This window comes from Danio rerio, chromosome 5 (genome assembly GCF_052040795.2).
Source record: "Danio rerio strain M-AB ecotype USA chromosome 5, GRCz13ab, whole genome shotgun sequence".
NCBI lineage: Eukaryota > Metazoa > Chordata > Actinopteri > Cypriniformes > Danionidae > Danio > Danio rerio.
In genome coordinates, this window is record NC_141025.1 from 5,985,207 (window position 1) to 5,999,057 (window position 13,851).

The 13,851-nt window shown below is 37.6% G+C and overlaps 1 protein-coding gene and 1 long non-coding RNA gene across 14 annotated transcripts in view; one reads left to right on the forward strand and one right to left on the reverse strand.

Annotated features, from left to right (window-relative positions):
- LOC147843815 (uncharacterized) overlaps positions 1-13,188 on the forward strand; it is a 103,962-nt gene extending 90,774 nt beyond the window's left edge. The window contains exon 3 of the long non-coding RNA XR_015490933.1: positions 11,557-13,188. This is a non-coding gene — a long non-coding RNA (uncharacterized LOC147843815). The remainder of the gene's footprint in view (positions 1-11,556) is intronic.
- The window catches only part of pbx3a (pre-B-cell leukemia homeobox 3a), a 108,526-nt gene that overhangs the window by 24,792 nt on the left and 69,883 nt on the right, over positions 1-13,851 (reverse strand). For all 13 annotated transcript variants that reach the window (XR_015490782.1, XR_015490778.1, XR_015490777.1 and 10 more), the window contains exons 3-5: positions 11,559-11,800; positions 10,169-10,359; positions 4,828-4,963 (exon numbers count right to left, since the gene is read on the reverse strand). Coding sequence is in view for 2 of the 13 variants with exons in the window: in XM_087253233.1 (XP_087109359.1) it covers positions 4,828-4,963; positions 10,169-10,359; positions 11,559-11,800 (569 nt within the window). In the remaining 11 variants the exon portion in view is untranslated. The remainder of the gene's footprint in view (positions 1-4,827; positions 4,964-10,168; positions 10,360-11,558; positions 11,801-13,851) is intronic.

The following is a 13,851-nucleotide window of genomic DNA, read 5'->3' on the forward strand; positions in this document are numbered from 1 at the left end:
CCCAGCAAAACATATGCTGGAATAATTGGCAGTTCATTCTGCTGTGACGACTCCTGATAAAGGGACTAAGCTGAAGGTAAATAAATTAATGTATGTAATACCTTCCCTGCAGGTACAGGACGTCAACATGACGTCACTGTCACAATCTCCAACGATCATAACTCCATAGATCGCTGGATCTCACTCACAATAACTTATGGACTACAATTCCGCCATTTCTGGACTACATATTCATTCATGCACTCCGGTCACACTCACACATGCTTCCTCATCTAGACTGATTACTAGCACCACCTGAGGATTGTCAGAGACTGATTGCACACACTATTTAAGCAGCACACTCACTCACTCCCATTGTAAGTCTTGTTAACTGTAAAGTAACACTACAACGCGTTTTCCTTGTCTTGTTTCTCCGTGTTTTGACCTTATCCTAGCTTATCCTTTTGTCCTTGTTTGTCGCCTACATTCTGACCTCCTTGCCTGTTATTCGACTACGATTCTGGATTGTCTGCATATACCAGTTTACACCTGTATTGAACATTGCTTGCCTGACCACTGATTAAACCTGCATTTGGATCCTACTTCTGTTGTTTGTGTCACTCCCCGTGGTCACAGTCACATTAACATTGTATGCCGACGTACCCCAACGTCGTAGGGACATTGGATTTTGTTTGGAAATGAAAATCAAGTTGACGTCAGAACCCAACGTCAGGCAGACGTCATTGTCCAATGTCCAACCTAAAATCAACCTTAAATCAACCAAATATCAACGTCTATTCATTTTACACCTTGGCATTGTGTGCATGTTACCACTATGACATCTATCAGACATTGGATTTTGGTCACTTTCCAAGACTAAAATCAACCAAATATCAAGGTAATTTATTTGACGTTGTTATTGGACGTCAAAATAACGTTGTCCTTAGACGCTGGCTAGACATTCATTCATTGAACTCATTGGTCGTGGGGGCAACAGTCTTAGGAGATTCTCATCCCAGCCGCATCACACTCAGCAGCAAACTTCCCCAATACATGCTAAAGGTCCATGTTCGATAAAGCCAACAGAACAACATCGTCTGCGAATAATCGATGAAATGCTGTACTTCTCAACACAGACCCCCTCCAGCCAAAGGCTGCACCTTGAAATTCTGTCCATAAAAATTATAAACAGAATTGGTGACAAGGAGCAGCCCTGCCGGAGTCCAACATGCACTGGAAACAAGTCGGACTTATTGCCAGCAATGCAAACCAGACTCCTCTGACCCAATACTCCCAAAAGAACTCTCCACAGGATGCCACGAGGGACATGGTTCAATGCCTTCTCCAAGTCCACAAAACACATGTGAACTGGTTGGGTATACTCCCATGAACCCTCGAGCTCCCTGGTGAGAGTATAGAGGCAGTAGTTTGGTAGACGCTGACTAGACATTGAATTTTGGTCACCTGACGTCATGACCTAAATCTAACCTAATATTAAGTCATATGATGTTGTGTGCCTGCTGGGTTAATACAAAATATATTAGAACGTTTGTATGTGTATACATTTCTATATTTATTATTATTATAATTTTGGCAAGTTTGGGCAAATGAATTACCTCAAATTAAACCTTACTTTGAAATTTTCTTAAATAACTATAAAGAAAATGGTAGAAATACCTCCAGGATCAAAAACTGCGCACTGTTGTGCGTTATATCATTTTGAGATATTTCTGGGCAGTATTGCTGTTTCATCACTTGTATTTGAGCCAAATTCTCTGCACCTTCACAGTGTCACAGAGCACCTTCGACCAAACTCAACACAGGCTCATTGGGAAAATGGGCCCAGGGGAACATTTTTGAGAACCAAGAAATATGTGCGTGCAGGTACATAAGGGCAGCATTTTGTGTGTAAAACAAATGCTACAGGGCAATACCAAGGACGGCTTTTTTCTGTGACTGTTTAGCAAAATTGTTATATTTAAGCCACATTGGAAGGCTTTCTTTAAGCATGAATCAGCTTTTTAAGGGCATGCTACGTGGATTGAGATCAGGACTTTGACTAGGCCACTCGAAAGTCTTCATTTTGAAAGAAGTGGACTTGCTGATGTGCTTTGGATCATTGTCCTTATACAGAATCAAATTTTTCTTCTGCTTGAGGTCACTAACAGATGGTCGGACTTAGGCCCAATCCCTATTTTACCCCTTAGCCCTTCCCCTTACCTTACGTGTAGGGGCAGGGGTGTCGCAATTCTCTTTAGCTTGAAGGTGTAGGGCTAAGGGGAAGGGCTAGACAGAGATTTTTCAGAATCACACTCCAAACCACGGGGTACAAAAATTTCCCAGAAGCCTTCAGTGATTTCCTGATGATTAATACTAAAAAATAACGCAACTGGAAAAACAACAGCAGTCACCCTCGTCAATCTCATATGAAGAGATTGTGATGACATATGCAGGTGTTGTAGTGCTGTCCCATTTTTTAGGGGTACAGTTTATAGCCCTTCCTTGTTCCTTGTTTTTAGGGCCATGGGAAAGGGGTAGGGGTACAAGAATAGAATTGGGATTGGGTCAGATTCTCCTTTAAGATATTTTTTTTACACATGCAGCAGAATTCATGGTGAACGACACTAGGCTTGGGAGGTGAAGCAGACAGGGGTTTGAGTCCAAGAAATAATGGTTCCAGGAACCAGAAAAAATGAAACTTAATGTATTTGCTGCTGATGTATATATTTATTTTTTCTTTCGTAAATAATAATAATAAAACATTTTACTGAACATTTAACTGTTTATTTACAATGAAACAGCTCCAAATGAACATATTTAGCAATGTATGGATTTGGGGGGGGTGGGGGTCCGTATTATGGTGGGCATATCCCTTATTTTCAAATTCCAATGTTGACAGGTATGCACTGTGCCCGCTTCTGGGTTAGTGAAAACTAAAACTGCAAGCAGACATAGACCATTATAGGTATTTCTCGGTTCTCAAAAATGTAGCCCTGGGCACATATTTACAATGAGCCTGGGTTGAACTACTTTGTTAGTTACGTTAAAGGCACAAGATGTAAGATTTTTTCATTAAAATATCCCCAAAAACAGAACTGTGTTGTATATGTTGCCAACATATGTACTTTGACATTATCCCAAATGTTCTGAAGTACTTTCACACCCTGAGAAATAAGCAATTTTAACAAGTAAGATGGAGCGTGTGCTGTGTGTTCAAGCTAATGATATCACACACTCTCAATTTCTGGTTTGGTTCAAAGCAGCGAGGCTTTATTATGTTGTGTGTTTTATTCGACTGCACAGAGCAGCATTATAGCATGCCTAAAATGTTTTAGTCTGATAAAAAGCACTGTTTTTTCTTTACGTGATCATGAGCTGAAAAACAGGAAGTGGTGGACGATGGCATAATAAAAGCTCTGCTTCTTTCATACATTTTACTTCTGCTTTCAGCATTGTTTTGTGTCAGATTACCATGATCAGGAATGTTATAAATCAGGAGTCTCAAACTCGCGGCCCGCGGGCTATTTGCGGCCCTCAGTGCAATATTTTGTGGCCCGCACCGACCGCTGTACACTGACAGAATCAGCAGAGCGGGGAGAGAGAGCGCTCCCTGCTCCGCTGATTCTATCCGTGCACAGCGGCCACTGGCATTCCCCGCCCGCCGTGTTGTCGCGCGCATTCTGATCAGCTGTGTTGTTGCGCACATACTCAAGAGCGGTGTTATCGCGCGCCTACTGAAGGGCGGGACCGAGGGCGTGTCGCGGGGGCACTTTTGATCATTTTGGAAGGGCACTTTCTATGCAAGACTAAAAAGGGCATGTGCTCTGCACAGGTTGAGCCCTATGTGTGCACCTGCCTGCCCTGCATCTTATATATATTATAGGTAGATACAGACTGGTACAGACTGATGTGACTGGAGTGGGGTGGGGGTGTTTTATTTATACATATACGCCTTTTTTTTAGGTAAGGGAATGGAAGTTTTGAGTGAGTTCCCCCACTTTTTTTCCCTAGGACTTCAATAAGTCAAAGGTCTAGACTTAATGATGATCATCTACTGCTTCCGCTCTAAAGCCAAATGTGGTTCAGACTTGTGAGAAGAAGCACTGTCAAGTCTCTGGCAGCAAGAAGTAGGCAAAAGATGCCATGTTCAGAAGAACTGTTCATAATCTTCACTCAATGTTCTATTAATGTTCAGGACACTTCATGTTCAGAAGAAATAATTAAAACTGTTAATAATGACATTTGAGGACTTTTTTTTGTAAAATCCCTTATGCGGCCCAGCCTCACCCAGACTTTGCCTCCTGCGGCCCCCAGGTAAATTGAGTTTGAGACCCCTGTTATAAATACTTCAGCTTATCCTTCAATATCATGAGTCCCATAGGATGTAATGAAGACCACAACTTCCATGATTCCTTACGCCATCATCAAACTACACCTTTGTTTGTTGTGAATACACGCCCTCTAGTGGTAAAATAATTACATACTGTGCCTTAAAAGGAATAGTTCACCCCAAAACTGAAAATTCTATGATTTATTCACCCTTTAACTGTTCCAAACTGAACATAACGAAAACAAAAAATATATTTTGAGAAAACCCGTGACCATTGACTTCCATAGTATTTGTTTTTCCTGCTGTGGAAGTCAATGGTTACAGGTTTTCAGCTTTCTTCAAACTATCTCCTTATGTGTTTAACAGAATAAAGAAACTCAGAAATGTTTGGAACCACTTCAGGGAGAGTGAACAGTGAGTGTTTTTTTTTTTTTTTTTTTTTTTTTACATTTTTGGGTGAACTATCCCCTTAAATCTCCTTCTGAAGGCTATAGTGTGCACGGTACGGACAGACTCACCTGTGAAACCGTAATGGCACATTTCTTGGCCAGCTCCTCTTTGGCCTCTTCGCTGGGATAAGGGTTACTGAGGTGAGAGTAGAAATACTCGTTCAGGATCTCCGTCGCCTGCTTGCTGAAGTTGCGTCTTTTCCTCCTGGAGAAACAGGAATCATTAGCATACCTGTCAACCCTCCCGTTTTTTCCAGGATTCTCCCATATTTTATAGTTCTATCCCGCTATCATCCCATAAAGGTATTTTCTCGTATTTCTCCTGTATTTTCAGTGGTTCTCTTAAGGGTGGCAAGAAACATTAAAGAGTCAGGCCTCCCTATACACAACCCATACCGCCGAACCACTAGGGGCCGCCCCTTGCTCCTAAATGTGAGTCTGTTCTGTGCTTTTGCTTTTTTTAGGCACGAAAACACTTTGAAATAAATATATAAATGGCGTGATTCCCCTTTCTTTTTATTACAGGTGACGTCACCCCTCATATGCAATCCTCAAAACAGTCTTATAATGGTGCATGACTGTCAGCTGACGCGCTCCATAGTGTTAAACAGACGCTGTTTCTCAAATGGACTCTGTACACGCGACTTGAAGCGGAGCGAAAGTGGCTTTTGGGTGCGTGTTTAAACAGACATACACACATAATTAATAATAATAATATCTAAAGATGTCGATGTTGGTGTTTTTTTTTTTTTCAAACACAACTAATTTAGTCTTAAATGAGCATAAAAAGCAGTCGAATGCCTTCATTATATTGTTAGATGTGTGTATTTTTAAAGTGACACCTGTTATTTAATGTAATCAAACGAAAAAGTCTAAATAAATGAGAGATTCATTCGTTGCTCTTTAATCAGAATGTGTACATTATACAGTGAAGAAACGGCTAATGAGATTTGATAACTTGATTCTATTTCATTATAATAGCTATTCATTTTAATAAGCTGAACTGGTTGCTAATGTATTTGCTGCTAATTTATATATTTATTTTTATCTTTTGTAGATAATAATAATAAATAAAACATATTACTGACCATTTAACTGTTTATTTAAGGGATATCCCTTATTATGGTGGGCATATCCCTTATTTTCACATCCCAATGTTGACAGGTATGCATTAGTGTTGCCAGATCTATAACGGTACACATGTTTGTTTGTTTTGGTGTGGATGTATACTTTACATAAAGAATAATTGATGGGACTTTTGGGTGTGCGATATTTTTGTAATAATTCAGGAGCCTTATCTCTCATTCTCGCGCTGCAGATGCTCTGTTTAATTATTATTGTTCATTTATTCGTTTGCTGGAAATTAGAACTGAATTTAGAAAAAGTTTTGAAGCAAATCTTTGCCCTTAACAAACGAAATTAATTATTTATAGGCTTATTGATGTCTGTGCGTACAATGTTTCCCTATCCACGAGAGCGTGAAAGTAGATAATGAGATGCCTTATCTCTCATTCTCTTGCTGCTGTTTTCTTGCTAGTGAAACGCTTAGTTTTTCCACTTACAAAGTCCGTCATGTAAATAGCAAATGCGCTTTGGCGCGATGCAACTGGCTCTTAAAGGAAATGGGAGATGAGACTCTGATTGGTTTATTTTCAAAACACACCTATAACTCTCATTAAGAAAATAAGCTCAACCCTTTTAGACCATGCGCCACGGCGCAAAGCGCATTTTTCCGTTCCTAAATTAGCAAAAGTGGTTTCTGACACGCCCTTAATGCTTTTGCGCTCTGCGCTTTGCACTTTGTGCATGGATCGTCAAAATAGAGCCCTATGGGTCTGTTTAGGGAAGGAGGAGGGTGGGTCAGTCGATCACTCAGTCAGTCGGTCGACAGCGGCCTCTGGTGGATTTACGCGAGAAGAGCAGGTGCGAATAGCACTCCCAAGAGAAATTTGAGATCTAAAAAGCATGAACAGTGGCCTCTGGTGGATTCTCGAAAACAAAAACTGCAAAAATATATAGCTCCTGGCATGTATTTAGCACTTTCCTAAAATGTATATAGCGTGTATGCTTTCAGAATGAGCCTGGGGTTAACCCAACGGTAGTTTTTTCTAAATGACACTTTTTAGCCCAGTGGCTGGGTTTGTTCATATTTGACCCAACATTAGGTTACAAAAACCCAGCATTTGTTTTGTGCACTTAAGTGTCTTTTTTTGTTTAAAAAAGTTAGGCGCCTTAAAAAAGCATCCATTGTGTTTACACTAAAAAGACAACATGTAGTAGATATTGCTTTATTCTATTTATCATCTAGAACAGGGGTTTTCAAACTGGGGGCCGCGGCCCCCTGGGGGGCCGCCAGATGGCGCTAGGGGGGTCGCAAAAAAATTTAGATAAGGGGTAATCAATGGGCCCACATGGTTGAATTTTGTGTCACGCATCATTCTGAAGGGTAATATATTTTTTATAATAGTTTGAGCTCAAAAGTACTGCAAAAATTAAGCTTTATGCTTATGTCATTTAAATGCAGTTGACACTTTCGTGAAACAGGAAAAGAAGCGCAGCGGCCCGCCTCTGTGCACGGGGACTTTTATTGAATAAGCGCTTCTGGCCGGGCACTTCCTGTGATTTTTGGCGCTTGTCTGCTGCACCTGACGGCGTTTACCTTTCACTTACGCTTACCTCTTTTACGCTAAACAACTAAATGAATGATCAGGTCTATTTACTGACAATATTTCAGTTAAAATACATGATCAATAAGAACATTTTCGGAGGCTGGAAGCACTTCCCTGTATATGGCTTGCGTTCCTAAGTAATCGATCAGCTGGGTGCTGCGGAGCGCGCGCCTCTTTGCGCAGGCTTCACTCATGGGGAACAAATAGCATTTTAAAGACACGGCACAATATTGCACCTCGTCCAAAGTGCGACAGGGTTTACACTTTGCATTGTACAAATATCAGACGGTCCTCTTTGCAGCATGGCAAACAAACATATTAAAATTGTAAAGCAAAAAGTGCTGCAATAACAATGAATGGAGCTGTCATCACATCAGTGAGTGCTCAGTTTCACCCCTGTTACACTAATGACAGCTAGATGAGCTCTGCAGTGGACCTCTTACTCACATTGGTTCATAACTGGATGATTAAAAAAAACTAAATTGTATACACCCTGAATAAAACCACTATAGCCTATAAAAATTATAATGTATCTGTTTGTGTTATGTTAAAGGGCTAATTAATTATTAAATATTAAAATGTATTAGTGCTCTGTATTTAATGGAGCTCAACATATCTGATCAAATTTTAATACTCTGAATATAAATGCATTTTTTTCAAGATGTTCCACTTTTTCCCATATTTATTTGTGTAACTAATTTAAATGTAATGTTCAGTATTATTATTAATAGAACAAACTGGTATGGACATTTTAAAGTCAGCAAAGCTTCTAAAATTAAGCAAAGTAAAATTTGTGGCTTTTTGAACTTGAATACCCAATTCTAGATTGCATTTAGGAAATTATTTTTTATCAGTGTAAGTCAGGATTGTCGACCTGAGTAAATTATGATGTGCACAAAAAAAAAAGGAATAAAAATAAACAAAACACACTGAACCACTACAGCCTCCATTGTAGTATTGCTAGTTACAACAGTACAGTTAACTGTTAACACGCTGATGAATGACAAAACTCTTTAAAGCTTTAAATCTTTAGATACATTTAGAGTCTCAGCTGTAAGGGTAAATACAGAAAAGTCTAGCTGTGCATAGGCAGAAAAAAAACATAAAAATGGCATAAAAAACTGTGTAAACGCGATGACTCAAACACAAAATATAGCTTGATGGAATCCAGTGAGAGAAGACCACAATGAACACTGCGCATGAAGATTTGATCAATAGATTGAAGCACTGAAACCATGTCAACTCAACTAACATCTTACTAAAATTAATCCAGATAGTGAATAATATAAATTTATTGAATAATATATAATAATATAAATGTATTGAATAATACAATTTAAAAAAATTAAGTACAGTTGTTAATTTGAGGGGGTGGCGTGATATTTATTTTTTGGGGGTCCCCGAAAGAATTCGCCCTACACAAAGGGGCCCTCAGCTGAAAAAGTTTGAAAACCCCTGGTCTAGAAGACTAAATGAAAGGTAAGGTTAAACCCAATGCTATGACATCAGATCAACATTTGTCTTTCAGATGAGACGTTAAATCGAGGTCCTGACTCTCTGTGGTCATTAAACATCCTATGACACTTCTGGTAAAGAGCAGGGGTGTAACCCCAAAGCCAAATTCCCTATATCGGCCCTTGCCCATCATGGTCTCCTAATCATCCCCATCCACCGAATTGGCTCTATCACTGTCTCTCCACTCCACCGATAGCTGGTGTGTGGTGAGCGCACTGGCGCCGTTGTCCTGTGGCTGCCGTCTCATCATCCAAGTGGATGCTGCACACTGGTGGTGGAGTGAAGAGACCCCCCCCTCATAATTGTGAAGCGCTTTGGGCGTATGGCCATACACAATAAATGCAATATACTGTATAAATACACATTGCATCATCACTGAACCCACCAATCACTGTCCGCCTCATTTGCATTCCATCATTTGAATAATCATCTGTTAAGCAGATTTATGCATAATTTACTCCGGAGTAACTCGTGCTCTTGCAAACCGACCGGCAGTAATTGGCACATTTCCTTCGCCCAGCGATCTACTTCTCCTCCTTCTGCCAGTTTAAGAAAACAGCGTGATTCACAAGACCTTAAAATATTAGCACATCTCCCACTCGTTCACAAACGCCTCGCTGTCAGCAAATCCAAAACAAGGAGAAACAAACCTACATGCGCAAAAAACACCTACATGTGTAAAAACCTACAAAACAAGACAGAATTTGTACTTTTATTCTGCAAAAATCCCTTTTATACGGGGTTTAAGCACAGTTGTGTGTCAGCAGTGTGTGAATATAACCAGCGTCTAATGGTAAACATTATTTCAATGTATTTGTTATAATCATAATTGATAAAAACAGTCTGCAGAACACTTTGATTGACAGTCTCCCTTTGTACGTGTCATCAAAGGAAAAGCTCCGCCCACTAGTGACCATCTCTCCCTCGTTAGCATAGACAGCCCTAAGTGATAAGCAGCCATCTGTCAGCCACTAAGAGGCATTATAAGTGTGGAGTTTTAGAGATAACGTAAGTCCTGTTTTAAATCTGCCACTATGCTGACACACAGGCATTTGTAGCTCCGCCCTCTTTTGCAAAGAGCACAATCTCATTTGAATTTAAAGCGACAGTCACTAAAACACCACAATTAGACTGTGACTGTGAATTAGAATTAGTGTCAGTGAAAGGCATGTGCTGCAAGCTGTTTTGCGAGTGTGTTTTGGATGTGAAATTGGTGTATTTCTGACCTGGCGTCGAGGAATCGTGAGCGCAGGATCATTACAGCTTCACAGGTGCTCTGCTTGAGTTGCATCTGGATGGAGCTGAACTTGCGGTGGATGATGTTCACCATGCGCTCGATCTCTTTGGGGGAAATGGGTCGAGTGCGAGACTGTTCCCTCAACAGGTTCATCACATGGGTAGTGAACTCGTTACACGCCTGTGAAGAAGTCAAGTTAATCATAACTGATAAAGGAGACTCACAGGGTTAGACACATTAAGTTAAACAAAACAAAACAAAAAATAATAAAATAAAATGGAAGAAATAAAAGAAAAATGTTTATAAAACCTAAATAAAATTAAAAATGAATAAAATAGGATAAAAAATGAAAGAAAAAAACTTTACAAAATAAATAAAATAAAATAAAATAAAAACTAAAATTTTATATAATAATATGAGAAATGAAAGGAAAACATTATAAAATTAAATAAAATTAATAAAAATATAAATTAAAGAAAAAAATATAAAATTAAATAAAAAATTATAAAATATGACAATAAATTAAAGAAATACATTATAAAATTAAATAAAAAAATTATAAAATAAGGCAATAAATTAAAGAAAAAACATTATAAAGTTTAATTAAAAATGAATAAAATAAGATAATGATTTAAAGAAAAAAACTTTTTTTAAATATAAATGGAAAATTTATCAAATAAAACCAAGAAATATAGAAAAAACTTTACATTAAAAATAAAAAAGTATAATATGAAATGAAAGGAAAAAACTTTAAATTAAATTAAAAATAAATAAAATAAGATAAGAAATGAAAGAAAAAAAACTTTAGAAAATAAAATAATTTTTTTAAATTATAAAATAAAGCATGAAATTAAAGAATTTTTAATAAAATTAAATTAAAGAAAAAAAATAGAATTACATAAAATAAAATTTAAAAATTATGAAATAAAATTACAAATGAAAGAAAAGTTTATAAAATAAAATAAAAAGTAATAAAATAGAATAATAAATGAAAGAAAAACATTTATAAAATTAGGTTAAATGAAAATTAAAAAAATACTAATAATAAGATAAGGAATTTAAAAAAAGTTGATAAAATAAATTGAATTCAATTTAATTAAAATATTTATTTGTTATATTAAAACATTGATACTGCGTTGTGTATAAATTAATACACACAGCTCTGTTAATTAATATGCAACATGACACTTTTTAGTTAGTTTTTTAATGCTTTAAATGACAAAATTAATAAAATAAAATAAATTAAAATAAAACAAATATTAGTTGAAAAAAAAGGGAGACTGACAGAACTTTTATTTAATTCAATTGTGTGGTGTCATTTTTACAGTAATAAGCTATTTTGCCCTGCTTGATTTCTTGGATTTTTCTCTTCTGCAGACCTGCTCATATTTCTCCAGCTCCGTGTGGTAGATCTGTCTGATCTGGCTGAGTTTGGCTCTGTAATCCGAGTGCTCGATGGAGTTGTCAGCTCCGACTCCCACTGCTGCTGTAGCCGCAGCAACCGCCGCAGCCCCGCTCCCTTTCTCAGGCCCGGACACGCCCTCCGCCAGCAGCATGTTATCCAGACGCATGAGCTGCGGATCTGTAGGTTCCTCATCCTGACTGCTGCGCATGCTCAGACCTGCAGAAAACACAGAAGGTGAGAAGTGTGTTATACAGACACAAGGTTTAGGTCAGGACTGTAGGCTGGACATTTTATTATTGCCCTGAGAAACTGCTTTATTCAACTTGCTTTGTTCAGGATTTGTGATATGGTGATGAATTCTCACGATTAACTAGTGTCTTGTTACCTGCCTGTTAGCCTATTTTTAAGATATTGGCTTTTTATTAGTATTACTATAATAAATACTATTAAGTATCACTATAACTATTACTGTAATAACTATAAATAAGCAGCAAATTAGGAATGTAGTGAGACAAAAGTCATAGTTAATAGTTTGCTAATAGCGAGAATGGTACCTTAAAATAAAATGTAGCCAAATTTTGTTAGAGAAGTGTGTTATGCAGACGCAAGGTTTAGGTCAGGACTCTGGGCTGGACATTTCAGTAATTCTCTACAGTTGAAAACCTCAAAGGCTTTTTTCATTTTTGCTGTGTTTTAGATTTGTGATGAATTCTCACTAATAACTAGTGTCTTTGTACCTACCTATTATTAAGATATTGGCTGTTTATTAGTACTCATAAAGCACATATATGTATGATCTTATTCTAGAACACTTATCCTACACAATACTTAAACCCAACCACTACTGTAATAATTAATATTAACCAGTTAAAGTGCTGTCATTTTGGGATTTCCGCCTGGATTTTGCCCAAATTTTAAAGCTTCCCAAATCTACATGCAGAGGTGTAAATCCAAAAATTTGGTGCAGTATAATTTTAAAGAAAACCCTTTGAATTTTCATAAAACACTATTGAAAGTGTTTCAAATATCTGTATATGATGTCTGTGTTATAATAAACACCTAAAAAAAGAGGCACTTTTTGTATTTTTCTTTTATAAACTCAAATTCGAAAGTGTACCTTTTAGGTTGCTGTAATTAATTTAGGTGGTTACTGCACATGCCTGTAATCATAGGAGAAAAGAAAAATGTCTCCCCCATAATCTCTGCAAAAGTTATTGTATTCCAACTAGGGTTGTAACAATATACCGGTATGACGGTCTACCACGATTTGAACGTGCACGATTATCATACGATTATCATCTCAGCTTTCCAGTGCTGTATCACATAACATTCGCGGCTCCGGAGGCTCCGGAATCAGTGCGGTTACGTCATCAAAATTTGACAACGCTGATTTGACAAAGAAACGCTCGTCACTGTGTCTCCGGACAAACCAGACACGATACATTGATGCATTGTCCCTCCTCCATGCCCAGATTGGTTCAAACTCGCTATATCACAACCAATAAGCATAGGTTTCGCTTTTGTTTGTGGACCAAAAACGAGCTTTTTGAACAACACGGAATGAGAGATAGGCTGTACATTTATGACACATTTAAATAAAACGCAAAAAAAAAAAGTTTTGCATGAAATAATTCTCATACTAAGTACTTTTGCATGCACAACAGCACAGAAACATGACAAAACAGTGACACAGCAAAGACGAACTGCTGCTCTTGCTGTTTTCAAAAGACGCAAATGAAGGTGCAGCTGTTTGTCTGCATTGCAGACAACCATATCCAAATCCATATCCACAGACAACCATATCCATGCTGGCACATAAAACCTAAGGATGTTCCATATTGAATCTAGTTTCGTTATGTAACTATTTATAGTATAGTAAATATTTATATCTATTTTTTACTGAGGATTTGCACCATGTTTATTTGGACTTTATTTGGACTTTGACACATTATTTATTATTTTCTTATTTTTTTATTTGTTCATTGTAAGTGGTGTTGTTTATAGTAACTGAAAATATATTATTTGGAAAAAGTCAAATTTGCTTCACTGTTCTATTATTTTGTAACATTTGTAACATACCGTATACCGCGAAACCGTCAAACCGTGGTATTGTTTTAGACGATTATCATACCGTAAAAAATTCATACCGTTACAACCCTAATTCCAACTGATGAGAGATGCTGTACAAGCCACAGGCACCGATCATTGTTTTCATATTTCACTATTCTTTTGTTTGATCAAACATAATTCACTGTGTTTGGACCACA